Source organism: Sycon ciliatum, chromosome 7, assembly GCF_964019385.1.
Source record: "Sycon ciliatum chromosome 7, ocSycCili1.1, whole genome shotgun sequence".
NCBI classification, from domain to species: Eukaryota; Metazoa; Porifera; class Calcarea; order Leucosolenida; family Sycettidae; genus Sycon; species Sycon ciliatum.
Window position 1 is genome coordinate 15,966,880 of NC_088649.1, and position 21,763 is coordinate 15,988,642.

Consider the following 21,763-nt stretch of genomic DNA (forward strand, 5'->3'; position numbering starts at 1 on the left):
TACGCACACAAGTATGGTAGTACGAGTTCTCGACATCGACCCTCCCCAGCACAGGCGTGATACATCATATCGACGCGCGCTCCCGGCACCGGCAGTGAACCAACGGCATGGCATTTATCCACACAAGAATTTACTGTGGGATGGCGCAGGGTGTATGCTGCATGCAACCAAGACTAGAGTACATAATGTACTCTTGATGCAACATGTTGGTGCAGAGTTGTACACTCTGCAGATCTGGTTCGGTTCATGGTGATGTCACTGATGTGTGGCACCAAGAGTACATAAGTAGAGTACTCTTGGTGGCACTTTATCCGTACGGCAGAGGGAATATAGTTCGGGAATGCAGTTTGTGCTCTTGGAACGACAGAAAAAGCGAGCACAAAACCTACCACAACTCACTCTTGCTGGGTACACTGCCGCTAGTAGTTTGACAAGATCCTCCCGTTGGGGCCAGCACAGACAGTGCAGGGGACTTGGACAAATTCTCGTCTACTCTGCATCACGATGCACGCCTCGTCAACCAGCATGGTAAGCAAATGTCCCTTTAATCTTCTATTTAACCGTCTACCTAGCCATTAATGTTTGATTTGGACAAGGATCGGTTGTGCGCATGTTCAACAATAGTGGTAATATTAGTAATCTGATATCTAATATGGTAATAGTGAAATCCGCCCCTATTTAAGTTGCTTTGACGCTACAGACGTTCGGTTTTCATCCTGACCATTATCCAAAGGTCCTGACCCATTTACTGACATGCACATATTGAATTTCATGACAAGAAGGGGGGGGGGGGGTCGACAGATGCATGACCCTCATTTGATTTGTCATATGAGCTACATGTATACGCGTGCTGTATTATTATTATTTGGAAAGGATTGGGAGAACTTCAAATTCAAAGGATCAGTCGGGGAAGTGAACTGCCTGAAAAGAGAAAAAACGCCAGTCCTGGTGGGTCTGGCGTTTTTTTCTCTTTTCAGGCAGTTCACTTCCCCGACTGATCCTTTGTATTATTATTATTATTATTATTATTATTAATACGGAGGATTAGCAAGACGAAATTCGCGATCGCGTTCGCAAACATTTTTCAGTTCACGAACTGGATTGCGAACTTTCGCATTTTTCGTTCGGAAAAGTAGTCGGAACACGAATCGCGGATTCGTGTCAGGACAGTCATAAATTTACTACGCTGTACTGTCTGTACACTATGGACGACGTGTCAAAGTCATGCATGTGCGAATTCTGTTTGCTAATCCTTCTCATAACGCGAATTCCGTCACTGAGTTCGACTTTCCTTGGAGAGCGAACGTGAACGCGAATTTCGTCTTGCTAATCCTCCGTATTATTGAGGGCGTCTCCGTCAACTGGATGAGGGTAAACACTGATTCCAAATAAGGCACTGTATTAGTAGTGGAACTGCAGGTATATTAGCAGACTATTTAATTGTTGAACTCTTCTCACCACCGCACTGCATGTACATGTACAGTGAAACGTCGTTAGAAAAACACTGATAAGACCAATGTTTGGTTAAGAAGAACTAGTATTCATAACTCCATTGGATAAATCACTGTGTATTCACTGGGTATAACATACGGATAAGAAGAACTCCCGTTATTGCGAACAAATGGCATCGGTCCCTTGGTGTTCGTCCTAAAGAGGTTTGACTGTACATGATGTACATGTATACAGGTGTAGGTGGACAACTGCTTTAACACAGACATGTTACTATTGCTGTGGCTGGCTCAACACCCTTGTCTCAGGGGATTCTGTCCCTGCATGTATAATATCATAAGGCCAAAACAAAAAAATAGGCTTGTTTCCGGTCCAACCCCTCAAAAAGGAGACTCGGTCGGCTGGAATGAAACTTTTTTTGGATAATTTTTTTGGTTCCTCAATCGTTGAGGTATTGATGGACAAGAGCACCTACACATGAACATTGTACATACATATATCATGGCAAGGATCAATGTCAAAGTTGACTGACTCACTGTTCTTGTACAGCATGTGGTGTATTCCTGTTTTCGTACATCCTGAGAAATCAAGCAAACAGTTCGAGTCCTTCCAGCTCCGTTATTCTAGCTCGTATCGACCCCGGAGGTTTTCGAGCCGACAGCTGAGAATCTCTGGTACCTTGTAGGTGTTTCGTTTATGGAATTCGGTTGAAATTTGACTGAGTTATGACTCGTTGAGTGCACTTGCACACATGGCATTTCCACCGTTTGTATACATTTGGGACCAAAAAAAAGTTTCGAAAAAGTGGCCCGGTCGGCCGACCGGAAACAAGGTCATTATTTGTTTGGGCCTAATTATAATCTTTATTTCAGGATTACCCAAAGGCTGACGCCTATTGGGGGGGGGGATCTCCTATTTGTGTATTTACAATGAACATTGAAATTGGGAAAAGAGAAAGTGTGCAAAGAAGCTAAAGTGAGTTCGGAAAAAATATTTATAATGTTTGACCCAGGTCTTCACTTCGCACTACGACCCCCCCCCCCCCCTCTCTTCCCTTTTCAGATGTGTTGCTACAGTCCATTTCAAAACTATAGACGCGTACCTAGGCAAAAACCGTTATGCCAGCATCTATACCACATAAAATCTGTGATCACTTTGTGCATAAATTTTTCCAAATCGGGCGTCTGTTATCCAATCCTTTAGAAACTATATGAGAGCAATTGTGGAGCGATCCTGAGCAATATTCCGAAAACTATTCTCAAAAAGTTCCAGCCAAATTTGAAATATTTCAAAAACCCTACTACTACCACGCGTCTATAGTTTTGAAATGCACTGTAAGTAATTAGTTTACTTCTTGCATGATGGTGGAGACGGACGCCGGCGCGGCGTCGTTACTCGTTAAAGGGGAAGTATACCCTAAAATCAAATTTTCACCAGTTGTAGTCTTCGGGGTGCTGAGTCGAATGGTCTTGGTCCGAGGAAGCTGAGACGCTCCCTTCCTACTTGAATCCCAATCGAACTCGCGCACTTCCACCGAAACTGGGTGACTGCGCCCTACTAGATGGGGATTTGTATGCAAAATGTCACTAAAAGCGCCATTTCGTTCTTATAAAAGCACGGATGACCGCGATTGACCCATATGTTGTAGTCTTTTGGACGCTGAGTCGACTGGTTTTGGTCCGAAAAGGCTGCGATGCAGCGTTCCTCCTTTATTCCCAATCGAACATGGCTGAACAAGCGGTCACGTGCTCCTGGGTGCCCAAATCACCTGGTCACCGCGCCAGCAGGCGACAACTTTCACACCAAGGTTCAACTCGAGTTCAACTCGAGTGACAGGACTGCACCCAAAAAAGGTCAAACAGGCTAGTAAGTTGTACCCTGCAGGCACGGTGACCAGGTGACTGGTGTACGCAGGAGCACGTGACCGCTTGTTCAACCATGTTCGATTGGGAATAAAGGAGGAACGCTGCATCGCAGCCTTTTCGGACCAAAACCAGTCGACTCAGCATCCAAAAGACTACAACACATGGGCCAATCGCGGTCATCCGTGCTTTTATAAGAACGAAATGGCGCTTTTAGTGACATTTTGCATACAAATCCCCATCTAGTAGGGCGCAGTCACCCAGTTTCGGTGGAAGTGCGCGAGTTCGATTGGGATTCAAGTAGGAAGGGAGCGTCTCAGCTTCCTCGGACCAAGACCATTCGACTCAGCACCCCGAAGACTACAACTGGTGAAAATTTGATTTTAGGGTATACTTCCCCTTTAAAGGGGAAGTATACCCTAAAATCAAATTTTCACCAGTTGTAGTCTTCGGGGTGCTGAGTCGAATGGTCTTGGTCCGAGGAAGCTGAGACGCTCCCTTCCTACTTGAATCCCAATCGAACTCGCGCACTTCCACCGAAACTGGGTGACTGCGCCCTACTAGATGGGGATTTGTATGCAAAATGTCACTAAAAGCGCCATTTCGTTCTTATAAAAGCACGGATGACCGCGATTGGCCCATATGTTGTAGTCTTTTGGACGCTGAGTCGACTGGTTTTGGTCCGAAAAGGCTGCGATGCAGCGTTCCTCCTTTATTCCCAATCGAACATGGTTGAAGAAGCGGTCACGTGCTCCTGGGTGCCCAAATCACCTGGTCACCGCGCCAGCAGGCGACAACTTTCACACCAAGGTTCAACTCGAGTTCAACTCGAGTGACAGGACTGCACCCAAAAAAGGTCAAACAGGCTAGTAAGTTGTACCCTGCAGGCACGGTGACCAGGCGACTGGTGTACGCACGAGCACGTGACCGCTTCTTCAACCATGTTCGATTGGGAATAAAGGAGGAACGCTGCATCGCAGCCTTTTCGGACCAAAACCAGTCGACTCAGCGTCCAAAAGACTACAACATATGGGCCAATCGCGGTCATCCGTGCTTTTATAAGAACGAAATGGCGCTTTTAGTGACATTTTGCATACAAATCCCCATCTAGTAGGGCGCAGTCACCCAGTTTCGGTGGAAGTGCGCGAGTTCGATTGGGATTCAAGTAGGAAGGGAGCGTCTCAGCTTCCTCGGACCAAGACCATTCGACTCAGCACCCCGAAGACTACAACTGGTGAAAATTTGATTTTAGGGTATACTTCCCCTTTAAAAAGAAATAAGGTGCCATCCGGTTCGCGATACCCGGCATGGCAGGCCGGCAGCGGAGGCGCGGCTGTGTCGTGCAGATCACGGACAGCGCGCATGATTAGCACAAATAGCAGCTCGCACGCGCCGGAGTCGGGCTTGCGTAGGTCGAGTGTACGAGGCTGAGCGTACAGCAAAGGAGGAAAAAAAGTAGGCAAAAGGCACGCGCTGCTGAGTTCGAAGACGAAGGCTTTACTTACATCGTTATCGTTGAATCATGCAACTCTCTCTCGAGGAGAATCAGCTCGAAAATAATGCCAACCTTCCTGTTTAGCAGTTATCGCTTCTTGTCACTGCCTATCGCCACAGTGCTATCATAATGATATGTATGGGCATGGACTCTAGTGGTGGTAGAGGATTCAGAGAAGCACAGCTGGCCGCTTGCTGTCCATGTGACAGGACCTTTCCGACAGCCAGGAGAACGCGATGCACACAGCGCTCGGCGTCGACTTTTCGCAGCGCAAGGGGCGATGAACTTCTGCCTGCTCATGTTTGGGACAGGCGAGTGAAGTTCTTTCCGGCCAACTGCAGCTGTGCGCTCCGGTAAGGCATGAAGTTCAGAAATTAGGCAAATAAAATAGGCCAACTGCAGCTGTGCGCTCCGGTAAGGCACGAAGTTCAGAAATTAGGCAAATAAAATAGGCCAACTGCAGCTGTGCGCTCCGGTAAGGCACGAAGTTCAGAAATTAGGCAAATAAAATAGCCTACTCCGGGCCTCTCACCAAAATCTCAACTCTGGTGAGAAATAAAAATTAATTATGAAAAACTAGTCAGTCAGTCCATCGGATATCAAACAATGCACATTGGTATTCCACTAAGTTGACTAACTCACGTGACATCACGTTGTTACAAACACAATGCATTCGCTAGCATCATCTCTTACAACGTGGTCTCTTATCTGGTTTGTCTCTCTGTGGTCTTTCACAGCTGGGGACGACTCTACAAACAGCTGATCTGCTACTTTCCTTGCTTCTGGTGTTGTCCGTCGTGGACACAAGTAACGCGGCAGCGTGCACTAAAGGCCAGTACCTAAGCAATGTTACCCACACCTGTGTCCGTAAGTTCCGACTAAGTGTACCGTGTATTGCTGAATGAAACTTTCCTTTTTTCTGCTTTTAAAACTTCGAAAAAACTCCTGGTTGTGCGAGTGTTGTACAGTTGACTCCACTTATAACAAGCACGCATTTTGCGAATTTCGTGATATAGCGAACAGTTTTCCATGTCCCAGTTTGAGCCTGCAGTGTAAGTAAATATTCTGTTATAGTGAACTGATCCTCCTGCACAATGGTGTTCGTTGTATCAGGAGGCACCTGTACGTGCTACGCGTCCTACAGCCATCGGATCTCCTAAAACTGGGAATGTTCATGGATCCAGGGCGCAAAGCTGACTCGCTCCATCTTCGTTTCATTGAACAGCACTGTGCAAGTTGTGCAGCAATGATCTGACCCCTAACCCAGCTTTCAGACTTCGACTTTCAAAGCGCAATCATTTTCTTCTCTTGTAGAATATTCCGTAGGAAGAACACACTGGGACGTAGCTGGTCCCCTCTTTTGGGGGGGGGGGTAGGGTGCACAGGCGCATAATATATTATGTGTAGGATTGCTGGTACATGTCATTCATGATTATTATGTGTAGGATTGCTCAGGGGCGTGCTCGGCCCCCCAACTAGGGGGGTGCACGGGAGCCGAGGGGAGCCCCCCCCCCCCCCCCGGCAATTTTCTGCAATTTGTTTGCAACCTTTCTTGAATTTTAGAGCATATTCGCATACATTACAATTGCCTTGGATCCCAGCAGACACGACCTTTTTGAACTGGCCCTGCCTGGCAACGGCGTCTTTGTGGGTTGCCTGTGAGCCGTGTTTGTCCAGCAAAGTGGTGGCCTTTTTGAAGTTGGACATAGGTCTTGCTGTGAGCTGTCCCTGATCCGCACCACTGGGAAATAGGAGGCACGGAAGACAGAAACCCCCGTCGCATTTGGGTGAATAGACCAGCCACGTGTTGTCCTCTAGCCACTGGTGACGAAAACGACGGTTTCTGCCATCATTTCCTGTGTGGACAGGAAAGTCGTGTTTCGGCCCTGGCACAAAGTGGTGGTCGACCAAGCGACACTTCTCATCAGAGGACAACGATGACGGCAAACAGGTCCACTTTTGTGATGCAAGGTTGTAGCCTTCTCCAATGTCGTTTGGAGTGCCGCCCGAAGCGACTACATCAACCTCGTCGGGTTTATCCACCGCGGTAGACCCGGCAGCCTGGGCTACTTCTCCTGCGACCTCTTCAACTACTACCACTTCGTCTGACTCTTCACCTCTTGAAGAACCCTCATCGCCCCTCGAGGAAATATTATCAGATTTTTTCGCTGCAGCAACAGCTCCCGCAGCAACAGTTGCAGAACGACCGAACGCTTCACTTAGAGTTAGCTGCGGCAGCGTGGAAGCTTTGCGCAATGACTTCAATGACGGCGGTCGATTTGACATTATGAAAAGAGCAGCTCAGTCATAGTCAGATACCCATACTTCAGGAAAGAAATCAAAGAATCCAGAGACCTGAAAGCAAGAAATCGAAATCGGGAGAGAATCCGACTGTCGCAAGGTAATGTTTATGCTGTGCACAGTGTAGATCTACGTGCAAAATTCTTGTTCGCGCTGCACGTGTACGTGTACATGAAGGCCGTTTGCATGTGTACGTGTCACATCCGAGGTGCAGTATTATTTTTTTCAAAACCCAGATTGAAAATTTTGGGGGGGTGCACGTGCCCCCCGTGCCCCCCGCCGAGCACGCGCCTGTTGCTGGTACATGTCATTCATGATCAGCATGTTATATTATGCATCCTGAATTTAGGTTGAAATTTGTAGGGGAGTGCACGTGCCGTCCGTGCCCCATTCAGACTATGTGCCAGAACACGGGTGTGAAAAGCTATGAAAATCATAAGTTACGGACAACAACCCTGCCTCCATGCTGTAGAAGACCAGAAGACCACTGCAGTTCAAACATCTAAATAGTAGTCCCATGCACTTTGTATCCCAGCATACCTTAGCTCGGATCAATGATTATGTTGTAGACTGTCCGTACTAAACAACAGTGAGATATTACTGAGGAGATGCGTACACTTCAGGTTCTTGAACAACATCTCGAAAATTTTCACTAGTGAACTTTCATGTGCCCTCCTTCTCAGTATTATCGCATTCTTGTCTCCGAGGAAACGGTTTACTAAACAGGTGTGGCAAGTACTTGGGCTGTGTGTTACATGAGAGTTTTCAACCCTGTTGGAGTTGGAGCCGGGTCAAGTTTCAACCTGCCATCAATAGTATAATAAGTCTATCTAGGGTGTGCAACTCGGGATTCCTTTTCTATGTAGGTTGCCCGTGTTTAGCGACCAGTGGAGTAGTAAAATTGAAAAATCAGACAGAGACCCCCTCTGTTGAAACAAGTCATCAGCTTGCAGGGGCGTCGGAAGGTTTTTTAGGGTGGTACTATTGATTTTACTCATGGGGTTGGGGTGGCGCCTCTGCCGGATTTTTTTCTCGAAAATTAGAGTCCCAATCAGTACATTTGATTGATTCACGGGCTACCTGGGACAAGGAGTGGTACGGTCAATACCGTAGTGAACGGAGTGCTTGATCTTAGCAGATACTAGTATTCGGACTGCATATATGCTTAGATTTCAGGGGCGTAGCAGCCGGTCCGGCTTTCGCCGCACCACTTTTTTTGCCCAGAAGTGCCCAGAATGCAGGGTTTTGCACCCTAATTTCAAAAAAATTCCCCGTTGGACACCCCCCAGACCCCCTCAAACCGGACCACCTCCAACAGCGGTGCTACGCGCATGCGTTGTGCGAAGTTCAAATCGTACGTTAGCAATGAATACAATGAATTGTGCACTGATAACCGTGCGTCAATCAATTATTGAAATAATGAAAAGAAAAGCAGCACTGTCTCACTGCACCTACACGCACATAACGCTTGCGAAGCACAGTGCTCGGACATTCCGTCTTATATCGCGAGAGTATCTCCGTTTAAAGTATTTAAATAACCGACGAGGAGTCGGTAGTTTTGAAATAGTTCTAGTCAGGTGTTGAATGTAGAAGTTTGTCTTGTGGTGGAATCTTGATGAGATCTGAACTGACTGTGTTTGGCAAAATTGGTGGGTTTAACGAACCAACTCTTCAATTCTCCACTGAGCAAGTGTGCATGTTTCGAGAGAATGTAGCTAGACCGCCACTAAATGTGTTCTGAATATGCACTGTGTTGTGTTTAGCTCTCAAAACCATGTGCCCAGGGACAGATGGAGTAATGTACACCTGGATGGCTCTTGCCGGCTTGCCGACTCATCCGCACGTAGACGAGCCCAACCGCGCGAAGAAGACCGATCTGAGTCAAGGCCAGCAGATGTGCAGGCGTCGAGGATACAACGTCATCGATTTCGGCCACTTCACCACACCAAAGCTTGGCGTGCGTGGCTGCATGGAAGCATTGCTCAAGGAAATGATGGGACACGGATACAGCAACCCTATTGGCGTGTGGACCAGTCTTGTGTACCATAGAAAGCATGTCATTTACAGGCACAGCCAGAATGACGAGAAAGATGTAAAATTTGATACGAATGGAACAAGCCATCATGACGTCATCTGTGCAGGTAGGCTATTGCTCTTTATGAGTAATACCATAGGAAAAAACGAATGCAATGAATGCAAGCTAGGAAGAAGTAGACAGGGTGGGGAATACGATAAGGACAGGGCAGGAGGAATGACAGCAGAGAGGCGCTTTTCAGCCCTAGACCTGGGGACACTAGGGGGCGTTCGTTCTCATCTACATGTTTGGCTAGAAACTACTTCCATTAGAAGTGGTAGACGTTCTACCAAAATGGGTAGATCTATCACCCACTGCCTCAACATCCGCTCTACTCTACTGTGCCAAGTGGACAAAAAACAAATGCAACCTAGGTTTGACCCACTTATTGTCAATATTTTATTTGTCAATGTTTTTATTAGTGGCGTGCATGGGTAGTGCACGGGTAGTCGGGTACCCGTGCTACCCGTGAGGACCTCAGATAGACGGGTACAGTATGATGCCCGAAAACCCGAAGTCGCAGATGATGTCACGTACAGTGCACGTGCACACAGTCATGTAATACTCTGTATATTTACCCAGTGTATAAGGGCAGGGGTGCATTGTGGTGTTACAATGGTACCCGTGCTACTGGGCACTGAAGTGCTCGTTCCCACACTGCAGCATCAGCGATTGGAACTCCCTCCCTGCCGCTCTCTTATCCCAGCCTCCCCACAGCAAGAGAATGCAATCATTCAAAACGAATGTTTACCGCCATTTTCGCAGCACAAACTGGCTCTGGGCAGTCGATTCCCTATGAATAGTATGATGCTAAGACAGTTTCTCCCCCACAATCGCTCGTGTTAAGCCTTGGGTTTTTGCATCTTTCTTACCTGTACATCTCTCTCTTCTTCTTTTTTTCATTGTTTTTGGTGCGTGTTTTTGGCCGTGACGCCGAGACCTCAGGTCGGCAGGGTCATCAATGCCCCACCATCACTGCTGCGTCTCGAAAAAAAAACTGGAAAACTAACCAAACCCGATACCCGAAGAAAATGCTACCCGACAGCTCTAATTTTTATGAATGGACTGTGGTTGAGTTCGAGTAAACAGTGATGTGAACTAATGAGGGAGCGTACCTCTACATAGTCAAGTCAATATTTGCCTTTTTTTACTCGTTATGCAAACTCCAGCTGGATACAAATATATCTCATTCCTCGGTGCTGTCCGCTTTAATGCGCTTCCCGAATCCCTTCGAATTAATTTACCCAGTGTATAAGGGAAGGGGTGCATTGTGGTGTTACAATGGGAAATTATGCGATCGGGTTCCCGTGCTACCCGTGGAAAACTAACTGAACCCGATACCCGAAGAAAATGCTACCCGACTCAGCCCTAATTTTTTATGAATGGACTGTAGTTGAGTTCCAGTAAACAGTGATGTGAAGCGTACCCCTACATAGCCAAGTCAATATTTCCCTTTCTTTACTCGTGCAAACTCCAGCTGGATTCAAACATATCTCATTCCTTGGTGCTGACCGCTTTAATGCGCTTCCTGAATCCCTAGGGGTGTCAACGAGTAGCAGGGTACCCGTGCTACCCGTAATTTGATCAGGTTGGAGGGTAGCAATTTGCTCCTGAGAACCCGATCAGGTAGCTGGAGTACGTTGTTTTTGCAACGGGGCATGTAAACAGCATGGCTATGTGCTACTGTACACTTTACACTTTACACTTTCTGAGCAGCACATGTGCATACTCACAGTACAAACTATGTCAAAAATACCCGACAGGGTACCCGTGCTACCCGGATAAAAATACCCGACAGGGTACCCGTGCTACCCGGATAAAAATACCCGACAGGGTACCCGTGCTACCCGGATAAAAATACCCGACAGGGTACCCGTGCTACCCGGATAAAAATACCCGACAGGGTACCCGTGCTACCCGGGTAAAAATACCCGACAGGGTACCCGTGCTACCCGGGTAAAAATACCCGACAGGGTACCCGTGCTACCCGGATAAAAATACCCGAACATGTTACCCGATCAAACCCCAACCCGTTGAAGCCCTAGAAAATTCAGTCGGTCAACAATTTCGTCCAACTCCAGAGAAAGGGAGTTTGTCCGGTTGAAAGTTTAATCCATGGACCATAAGATTACATTGGAGGGCTGGACAAATCGACATCAGTCCGGCTTTTAATTTAGTCCAAACGCCCCTCGGATGAAACGACGAAATTAAATCCTAGACGAATATTTCTGCTTATACAGTATTTAAGCTTACCCTCTACCCGCCTCTGTACTTGCCCTTGTCTTGCAGCCCAATGGCTTCACGCTAACGACTCTGTGTACGCCGCGGCAACACCATCATCGAGGAGTATCGTAACGGAGCCTTTCGCCGAGGAAGCGTGTCTGCAGTATGGACTTCGCCTCATCAGCATGGCCTGGCTGGAAGTACACGGCGATGCACTGGTAGACCGCTGGCTAAATACATTAGCCCTGGAGAACAAACCCACGCACCATCCCTACCACGTCAGATCGGTCGAGATAGACGGAGAGTTGGTTCACAAAACCGTAAAGTTTACTACGGAGGGTCTGTTGTATGATGATGCCGAAAGCAATCAGCGAGCCCAAATCCTCTGTGTCAGTAAGTGAGATGAAAACTAATGGCTGGCTCCACCAACGGCTTGCAATTCCCAATCATGCTTTTGTACCTGCCAACAACATGATGTGCGTGGCCATTTGTTGTTTTAAAATGTATCTTGTGGCAACAGGATTTGCGCCAACATCCCTTACTTCAATGCAGGCTGTCAGAAGGTACTCTGCATTGGTGCGACTATGATGGGGGGGGGGGGCAAACAGACCATATCTTATTGCTTAAAAAATCACAGGGAATTGTATTGGCGCGGCCAAAGCCGCATCTGCAGCACCGGTTCGGACACCCCTGCCTTTTGCCACCCCGACTTGTACCAACAGGGCTTTAGAATTACCCAGTGGTTGTTCATGGCGATGACAATGATGACGCTTTCTGAGCTGCCGTCCTCAAGTCGAGCGCAAGTGGATATGATAATCATAATTCTTTGTTGCCATCTTACTTTCGTACTGTGGTCTGCAAGCGTCGTGTGGTCTCGTCGGCTCGAATGAATAAAACCTAGTACTCAATCTGCAAAACCTAGTAAAACTATAATATCCTGTGATCCTGTGATCCTGCATCAGCCTGGGGTGCGGAATGGAACTTGTGCTATTGAGCTGTTTGCTTTCGTTTTCTGCGCAGAGTCCTGTGGGAGCGGTGTTCTTGCGCCGAACACGAGTTGTATGTGTAACCCCCACACGTCCTATGGTGAACAGTGTGAAAAGGGTAAGAGTGGCCGGCAAATAAAACACTTTTCTTCAAAAATAATCTGAGCACACATCATTCAAAGTCTGAGTACAACACTGAAATGACAGTCGGGAAACGGGTACCGTATTTTTCCGGTTGTAAGTCGACCTTTTACGACTTAAAATTGAAGGAGAAAGGGTGGGGGTCGACTTACAACCGGGATTCGACTTATAACCGGGAACTATCAGTATCTTACAAAAAATGACCTGCACTGCATGCACGAGTGCACCATGTTTATACATTTTTGCCAGTTGATTGGCTTTTTTCAAAGATTGGGACGTTATATCCTCCAATAAGAAATGTTTACATGATTTGTTGATGTGTTAGTAGCAGGAGGTGGTTAGTAGTGCTTCTTTGGGTGAAAACTTTAAAACGCAGAATTGAGACCTCCAGATAGGGGGGTCGACTTATAACCGGGGTCGACTTACAACCGGTAAAATACGGTATGTATCATGGCCAACGCCAGTTGACCGGTCCACCGTTACCTGCACCACTTTCAGTATTGTGAAAGCAGGACAAAGTCGCCACATGGGCGCAACTCGGCATACAGAGAAACCAGACGTGCCACGAGTAGATTTCTCGCTACGTACTCTCCGAAGGCTAGCGTCTGCGCAGTCTGATCATGATCCCTAGATCCCTTTATCAAGTGGACACTCAGGCTTATTCGCTGGTGACGTTTTGCTGTCGAACTGCTTTATTCCCAATGCTCTATGAATAAATTGCCATGTTTTTTTTATTCTGTCTTGCGCTGTGATGTTGTCTCCACTGTATGCCTGACCGTGTCCATAGCATGCACATGCTTGAACCAGGGCCGGTGTGATAGCGAGGGTAAATGCAGCTGCCGAGAAGGATTCACCGGAGACAAGTGCCAATTCTGTAAGTAAAGATGAATTTTGAACGGATTGGGAGAACTGTCGTAAACTTCTCAACGCCTTCTAGGTTCAGCCTGGTCCCATAGCTCAGATGGTTAGAGCATTGCCCAAGGTGCCAGGTTTGAGTCCTGGTGGGTCCGACATTTTTCTCTTTTCAGGCAGTTCACTCTCCTGGCTGATCTTGTAGATGAATTCATTTTAGAATACTTAGGGTGCGTTCTCAAATCCTCTGGGAAAATTTCGAGCCTTTCGGGAAAGTTCGAGAAGTGCTCTTATATTCTCTCTGAATTTTAGGAGACTCTCCAAAGCATCCTTCTCATGTGAGTCTGGGAAAGTTTGGTTGGTACCTAGAACAACGCCATCCGTGTTTGGTTGCGGCTGCCTTTGCTCTGCCTCGCACAGGATACTTCCCGCTTCACAGGGGTCGAGCGGTGTTTTATTCTTCTTCTCTCACCATGAAACCCTTGTCTGTGCATCTCTGTGTATGGCTCTATTGCACCTCTTACTCCCTTGTTCCTCTTCCTTGTGATATATAACACAGCCTTGTGCGAAAGTAACTGGGTGAGAAAGAACTCAGAGTGTCAATGCAAGGAAGGAGTGTTCGGAGAGCACTGCACAGAAGGTAAGGACAGAGGAAAACTGTTGTATTGTTAGCTCTTGCCTGTCAAAGACTGTACGACTCATGGGTGCATGTATGCTGTGCGTTTGAGGCACTGGTAATGCCTTCGTGTGCCTTCGTCCCATTCAAGTAAACCGACTAATACATTTATATTGACGTTCGATAAATACCCGCACTCATTAGTGCCTACACCATCAACAGTATCAAATTGAAATAAATTTACTTTGACTTAATAAATACCACTGCACTTATCCATGCAGCACTGCACTTTACCCTAAAAAGGGAGTATTTTACAAACAGTATTTATTAGCCTAAGTGGTATTTCATAAACAGCATTCATAGTCTTTTGAGCCGATAAATACTTTTTATACTGTATATAAAATACCAGCATCCAATAGGGTGCTGCACCCTACTTCACTTATCCCTCCCCCCCCCCCCCCTTCTACCGCTGCCACCTGGAATTCTCTCCCCACTGACATTAGAACCACCCAAAATAGTCATTGCTTTGTGTCTCGTGTCCGTACCATCTTTGCCAACACCCGCTTCGAACCCGCTGGTTTCATTCCTTCCAGAGTTTCTATAACATAGTAACGAATGTTATGGCTGATTTCTACAGTACGCATTTGTTATAACCCTTCCTCTTCTCAATCTATATTCCCAGTAAGCCATGAACGGAGACCCCCTCGACTTAGGCCTCGGCCTTTGGAGAATCCATAAATAATAAATAAAAAAAATAAAAAACTAGTAAAGAGAGTGATCCCCCCCCCCCCCCCCCCCCCTCAGAGTGGGAGTGGAGCCTATGTATGTGCATGATGACTGACGAGTACACATCATGGACCTGTACATTGGCACAGTACTGTTGGAGCCATTGCATCCAATAATCATCACTTGCCCCGGAAAACTGTACTCATTGCGATTCCCAGTGGCCGATGAATTTACAGTAAAACCTGTAACTAAAGACCACCGAGACTAGCGACCGGCCTGGTACTACGGACCACTTCGCCAGGCGTGGACGGTCTCACATTCACATATGGTTGCGCGGTGCAAACTTCTAACTAAGGACCACCGGCCACTAAAGACGGCTTTCTCTGGCCCCAAGGGGTGGTCGTTAGTCACAAGTTTTACTGTCTACCGTATGCCATGGCCTTCGAAACAACGCCACTTTCCTCGCCCACAACGCTATGCCATAAAAGTCCATGCAGAAATTTCTATCTAAATCCACTAGTTCACCCTTCCTGCTGGGATGTAAGATTGTTAGTATGGTTCTAATTCCTTCAATTTCACAAAACATACCCCCCCCCTAACTTTGGTTCTGTATTTCGCCCTGATAAGCTATGGTGTTCTGTCTCTATTCGTGTGTGTGTTTGTTGAATACACTGTATCACTACTCCAGTATGCCATTGCTTGAATAATGGCCGGTGTGAACAGGACGGCACATGCAGCTGCCGGAGAGGATTCCACGGAGACCAATGTCAAGACAGTAAGTATCTGCTATTGAAATGAAGTGTACATGCACACACGTTTCTTTGGTGTGTGTGTGTGTGTGTGTGCGTCTGTGTGTGCGTGTGTGTGTGTGTAAGTGTGTGTGTGTGCGTGTGTGCGTGTGTGTGTGTGCGTGTGTGTGTGTAAAAAAAAAATGAAAAAGACCAAAAAAGGGATTCACTGGCCAGAAAATGTCACTCCAAATAGCTGTATGGTGTAGACCAGGCTGAATAGTGACGGTCAATTCTTCAGCCTTGCAAGCTGTTGAATGGTGTAATCCCAGCACAAGTTGCTATGGCTTCTGCCGTAGCATTGCTATCATCGCCTCCGGCGATGGGCGTCAAAGGTCAAAGGTGTGTGTGTGTGTGTGTGTGTGTGTGCATGTGCGTGTGCATGTGCGTGTGAATTTGAGTGTGTGTGTGTGTGTGTGCATGTATGTGCGTGCATGTGTGTGTGTGTGTGCATGCATGTGTGTGTGCATGCATGTGTGTGTGCATACATGTGTGTGGGTGTGTGCGTGGGTGTGTGCGTGTGTGTGTGTGTGTGTGTGTGTGTGTGTGTGTGTGTGCATGCATGTGTGTGGGTGTGTGCATGTGCGTGTGTGTGCTGCTGCTGCTGCTGCTGTGTGTGTGCTGTTGTGATACGTGACATACATGCGACAATGTGACACAAGGATGCTGTGCCCGGCACCGCCCCCGGCGCTCACCCCGAGATTGTGGTGAACAGGTCGCATGTCAAAACGCATTGAAAAGTATACGAAATGTGACCGTTCGTCTCCACCAGTGCTTGGAGCGATTCTGAAGCTTGTTCATTTTCGCCCAAGCCATGGAAGGCCGCTTCCTGGCAACTGCTCTGACTCATCACGTGTGTCAGACATGAAGTGAAGCGCCATTCTACTGCTTCTTTTTCACCAAGACTACATAACCCCCCCAGAGGGTGCAACTCGACTATGGGTGCTGTCGCCAGAAACTCGGCTCGTTTGTGCGTCCAGCTCGTTTGCACTAACGAACACCGTAATCCGTACACCTGGCAGTACGGGGAGTCGGAAATTTTTTTACGACTCCCTGGTCGATCGAGAGTCCAGTCCAGCGCAAAGTGAACATCACTCACAGTTACAGTGAGTGCATGCCGCCTGCACGACACTGAGTTGTTTCAGTTGTCGTTGCAGCTGTCGTGGACTCCACTGATGTCTTGTTCCGCATCTGCATATCCCTCCGCAAAATCGAGGAGACACACCACCACCGACTCCTCGATCTCATCTGGCGCGGCCTGAACGGCCAATGTAGTACAGCGCTTTCAAAGCAGCTGACGCCCGCAACCACGGCCCCAACTCGACATCAAGTCAACGCCCGGCTCATTCTCCCGCTGGCCAGGACAAATACAGGCACTCGCCGACCGTTCCCGTGGACCTGCGCTGTGGAACACTCTGCCAGCCAGTGTACGTTCCTGCAAAGCCGTGTCCGATTTCGCAGCAGCCGTGTACCCGTACACTCTCAGGCCATAAACGTTTTTAAAGAAGAGAAACAGTGACAATCCCCCCCCCCCCCCACACACACACACACACGGACAGTATGTATAGGCATATAACGAACGGTCTTCTCCTGTTAGCTCTGTTTGTCCAATACATGAGATAAACGTCTTTCTTGTTGTTTTTTCTTCTACATGTAGCTGCTTCCAGCATGGTAAACGACAGTACCATGGCCTTTTCAGATTTTCATTGTACCTATTTGTAGTACCTCCCGGGATCAGTATTTCCACTTGAAATAATATCCACTCCAATGTCTCATTCTTAGCATTCTTTTATTCGCTTCCATGTAATTGGGCTTATTGCCTGTTTGGTATTGCGAATTCAAAAAAAAAAAAATTATCAGACGAATCCGGAACCTGTGGTTGACCGAAGCCGATCTGATCCTGTACAAATTATTGAAAAGAAAAAAACGTGTAATGCGTTGACACCCGTACACATGTTGTAAATCACTGGCGCAAGGAGCATTGCGTCATAAATAATGACGCCAAACTTGAAATTCTGTCGGGACAGCAGGGTATGTGGGAGTTGCACACGCTGGGGGGTTATGTACTCTTGCTTTCACCTCTACACTTCCATTCCCATACAAAGTGAACGTGAACTGGGCTTCGCCTGTTCACCAGTGATTTAAATATTTCTCGCACGTGACCCCAAAAGTAGCCGTTGGTCCAACCTTGAAACAGCTCTATACATGCCAAGCAGAGTAAAATAAAAGCTGGCCAAACTTACACTTATCACTCCTGGACAGCTGCACGATTTTATTCAAAACTTCAAAACCCAAAGTCTTCCTATGTCATCGAAATTTGCGTGCAGCGTTCCTAAGTGTTCGCTTGTGTTTTGAAATTAACTCCGATATCAGAATGAAGGAAGTGCAAGTCTTGATCGAGTAAATTCAGTGTCTGAATGTGGTCTGCTTTGGTATTGTGTCCTGTTCAGATCTTAAGACGAAATGTCTGGGTACCAATCAGGCAGTATACACCTGGACAGCCCTCGCCGGTTTGCCCTGTCATCCACACTTGGGCGAGAGCAACTGCCACGAGAAGACCAATCTGGCACATGCACGCCAGATGTGCCAGAGAAGAGGGTACGACGTGCCGGAATACACCGCCTTCCTCTCGAGCAAGCTCAACGTGCGTGGCTGCATGGGAGGATTGCTCGGGAGGATGATGGTCAGCAGCTACAGCAACCCCATCACCATCTGGACATCGTACATCGAGCAGCATCAACATCTTATCTATCTGCAGAACACAAACGGCTACACGCAAGCAATACTTGATCCTCATGGATCGCAGCATCACCATGTCGTCTGCGAAGGTAGGCGTTTGCTTCTTTAAGGTGATAACTCCACGATGGCATGATGTCAGCAAGGAAGATGCAGAAATGAAAAATGGCAAATCAGCAGATGCTTGTCTTGTACATGTTAGCAGTAGTATGTCTGGTATTTGTAGTGTTTGGTATGGGCAACGTAGTGGAAAGATGTTACGAGATTGGCTGAGGCTACATCTGGAGGACAGTAGAAAGCGGCGAACGGATCGGGTAGGGGTAGGGACAGTGGCTTTGCCATGGACAGATCGGAGCCTGCAGCTCACCATCGCCACCGCTGCCTTGCATTGCAGCGCCATTCAGTCAATGTATTGTGAGACTGATGTTTTGTCATTTGCTTCCTCTTTCTTGTTTTATGAACTGGGTGCGTAGTTTCAATTTTTTAAACGTGTTAGAGAAACCCCTGCGACCTGTGTTTCCTACTTTCACACCTACCGATTTGGCCCTCTGCACTAGCCATTAAAGGATCCCATCTGAAAAGATACTTTCCCTTTGCCAGTTTGCAAGTTGGCAACAAAATGCAGTACGCACGGGAGCACACGCTGGCGGAAGGGGTGTCTCAACGTAAGACATCCGAGATATGTTGACTGAGTTATGACAGTTTGTACACTTGTCGATAGCCCGCGATACGCATGTACTGTACAATGTACAGTGCTGGCAACTGAAATCCGACCCCCCCCCCCCTAGCGGTGCGCTAGCTGCGTTAGCGATCCGTACGAGACGCTAGGGGGGTCGGATTTCAGTTGCCAGCACTGTTCATTATACAGTATAGGCAGAACGCGTAATCACATCCATGGCCAATCTGCTCATAGAAGATTGTCCGCTGATGCAGCCTGACGACCACATGCCCCTGGAGATGAACAGTCTCGGCCATCTTGAAACTCGATAAGGGAACGAGCACCAGACTCCGTAACAAAAGCGCGGAGCTTGAAAAGAAGCTACAAACCCTGACGGTCGTTCTTTTTCTTGAGTTCTCTGACAATTTTGTTTCCGAAAAATCATTCTGGTATGCTCATCTAGGGCATGATCGATTGGACGAATCCCGAGCAAGTGCGCTCCGAGTGAGCGTGATTGATTGGCCGAATTCGGCCGGATCCGGAGTAGGTGTTCTTGGAGTGGAAATCGACCACACCGGCCCCCACACCGAGTTCGCACTCAATCCAGATTCGCCAATCGATGACACCCCCTAGCCATTATAATTCAACCGTTATAAGTCAGATGAAACCCGTCCCCAGTGGCCTCAGCGGTGCAATTGTTCAAACCACTGAGCCAGTACAGTCAGATCTCGCTTATGCGGTCCTCTTTTATCCGGATCCCTCGCCATCCGGAAGAACATCGTTGGTTACCGATTTACAGCACATGCCATGCATACATACATGTACAGTAGGTGTGTTCGATTAAGCAGTTCCCTCGCCTCTCCGGATATTTTTGGTGGAAAACGGATGTCTGCGGTTAAGCGGGGTCTGATTGTGTTCCCGCACGGTATGTAAACTCAGTGCGAACATCGCCCTACACTGACTTACTGTACAGTAAACACCTGGTTTAAGCGACCTCCCCACGGTGCAAGCAAAAGCGGTCGCTAAAGCCAGGTGGTCTTTAGAGCCAGGTCCCACAGTGTCTGTGTAGAACTGTGGGTGCATGGAAAAACGGTGGTTAAGAGCAGGTGGTGGCTAAACCCAGAGGTGGCTTGCACCAGGTTGTACTGTACATACACTGTGTGTACCTACTCTGTACGAACATCAGCCTACACTATCAGCCTACACTATCAGCCTACACTATCAGCCTACACTATCAGCCTACACTATCAGCCTACGCTATCAGCCTACACTATCAGCCTACACTATCAGCCTACACTATCAGCCTACAGTAACACTACGGTAGATACTGGTGTAGGGCCCTTCTTCGGATTTGTTCCACGATGTAAATAATGTGTACTCTGCCTGCCTCTGCCTCTGCTCTTGCCTGCAGCCAAATGGCTTCAAGTGAAAAGTGCGACGTACGCAATGGCACAGCCCGCCCATCAGCTCACGGTCACAGTGGACTTTGCCGAGGAAGCCTGTCAGCAGTACGGACTGCATCTGGTAACTGAGGACTGGGTTCAGAAGCACGGCCGTCGTGTACTGCCAATGCGCTGGGCACTTCCGCTGTCTCTGGAGCCACACACTCCTTATCACCTTGCACCGACACTGGTCAACGGACAGCAGCGTCACCGCACTGTTACATTTGAAGAGGATCATAGCAAGCCAACATTTGCACATGGCCCGGGCGACGGCAAAGCGGCTATCTTCTGTTTCCGTAAGTGAGATTTCATCTATTTCATGTATTTCCTGAACTCAATTCCATAGCATGTGAACGCAACGCGAATGTGGGGAGCAACCCCAGAGGTGAGGGTGATGCCCAGCCAGATGAACAGTGTTAAAACAGAATAGTCCATTGCTGTTGTCTAATGATCACCTCGCGTGTGAAACTCAAAATCCCATCATCTTCTTGTTGTATCTGGATTGCTGTCTCAATGGCTGACTTTGTCCGAACATGTTTTTGACACTGTAACTCGAAGATCCCTGGTGAATGTCCCGGTCTCTCCATCTGTCTCTCCATCTGTCTCTCTCTCTCTCTCTCTCTCTCTCTCTCTCTCTCTCTCTATCTCTCTATCTCTCTATCTCTCCCTCCCTCCCTCCCTCCCTCCCTCCCTCCCTCTCTCCCTCCCTCTCTCCCTCCCTCCCTCCCTCTCCCTCCCTCTCCCTCCCTCTCTCTCCCTCTCTCTCTCTCCCTCCCTCTCTCTCCCTCCCTCCCTCCCTCCCTCCCTCCCTCCCTCCCTCCCTCCCTCCCTCCCTCCCTCCCTCCCTCCCTCCCTCCCTCCCTCCCTCCCTCCCTCCCTCCCTCCCTCCCTCCCTCCCTCCCTCCCTCCCTCCCTCTCTCTCTCTCTCTCTCTCTCTCTCTCTCTCTCTCTCTCTCTCTCTCTCTCTCTCTCTCTCTCTCTCTCTCTCTCTCTCTCTCTCTCTCTCTCTCTCTCTCTCTCTCTCTCTCTCTCTCTCTCTCTCTCTCTCTTTCTCTTTCTCTTTCTCAGTATGTTTCTTTCTATCTCTTTTTCTGTGTGTGTGTGTGTGCGTGTACTTTTCGTGCAGATTACTGTGGTGGTGGTGAAATTGAAGAGGACCTCAGTTGTACTTGTGACCGATCCGTGTATTATGATAAACATTGTGAAAAACGTAAGTCAGAATTTGACTTTTATCAAAGAACATACATTGCCGAGAAACATTAGAACAGTAACAAGACAGTTGGGAATAGAAGAGTATTGGGAATTCGTCAGACCAGTCCAGCCTTGGCCATGCCACATATTGTTAAAATGGTGTCTAGAATTGAGTAAGCCTGGTTTTTCGTACGCCAACAGACATAATTGAAGCTAATGGAAT

At 47.9% G+C, this 21,763-nt stretch overlaps 1 protein-coding gene across 2 annotated transcripts in view; it reads left to right on the plus strand.

The window, feature by feature from the left end:
* Nucleotides 1-329: 329 nt before the first annotated feature.
* Nucleotides 330-21,763, plus strand: part of LOC135821099 (uncharacterized) — a 46,618-nt gene continuing 25,184 nt past the window's right edge. Inside the window, exons 1-11 of one of the 2 annotated variants that reach the window (XM_065334161.1) lie at nucleotides 330-528; nucleotides 5,544-5,673; nucleotides 8,871-9,248; nucleotides 11,471-11,797; nucleotides 12,425-12,508; nucleotides 13,319-13,405; nucleotides 13,943-14,023; nucleotides 15,414-15,500; nucleotides 17,964-18,341; nucleotides 20,319-20,645; nucleotides 21,476-21,559. In XM_065334161.1, the coding sequence (XP_065190233.1) occupies nucleotides 505-528; nucleotides 5,544-5,673; nucleotides 8,871-9,248; nucleotides 11,471-11,797; nucleotides 12,425-12,508; nucleotides 13,319-13,405; nucleotides 13,943-14,023; nucleotides 15,414-15,500; nucleotides 17,964-18,341; nucleotides 20,319-20,645; nucleotides 21,476-21,559 (1,987 nt within the window). In that variant the 5' untranslated portion in view covers nucleotides 330-504. Of the gene's footprint in view, nucleotides 529-4,842; nucleotides 5,160-5,543; nucleotides 5,674-8,870; nucleotides 9,249-11,470; nucleotides 11,798-12,424; nucleotides 12,509-13,318; nucleotides 13,406-13,942; nucleotides 14,024-15,413; nucleotides 15,501-17,963; nucleotides 18,342-20,318; nucleotides 20,646-21,475; nucleotides 21,560-21,763 lie in introns of those variants that run through there. The other variant, XM_065334162.1, reaches the window with a different exon arrangement.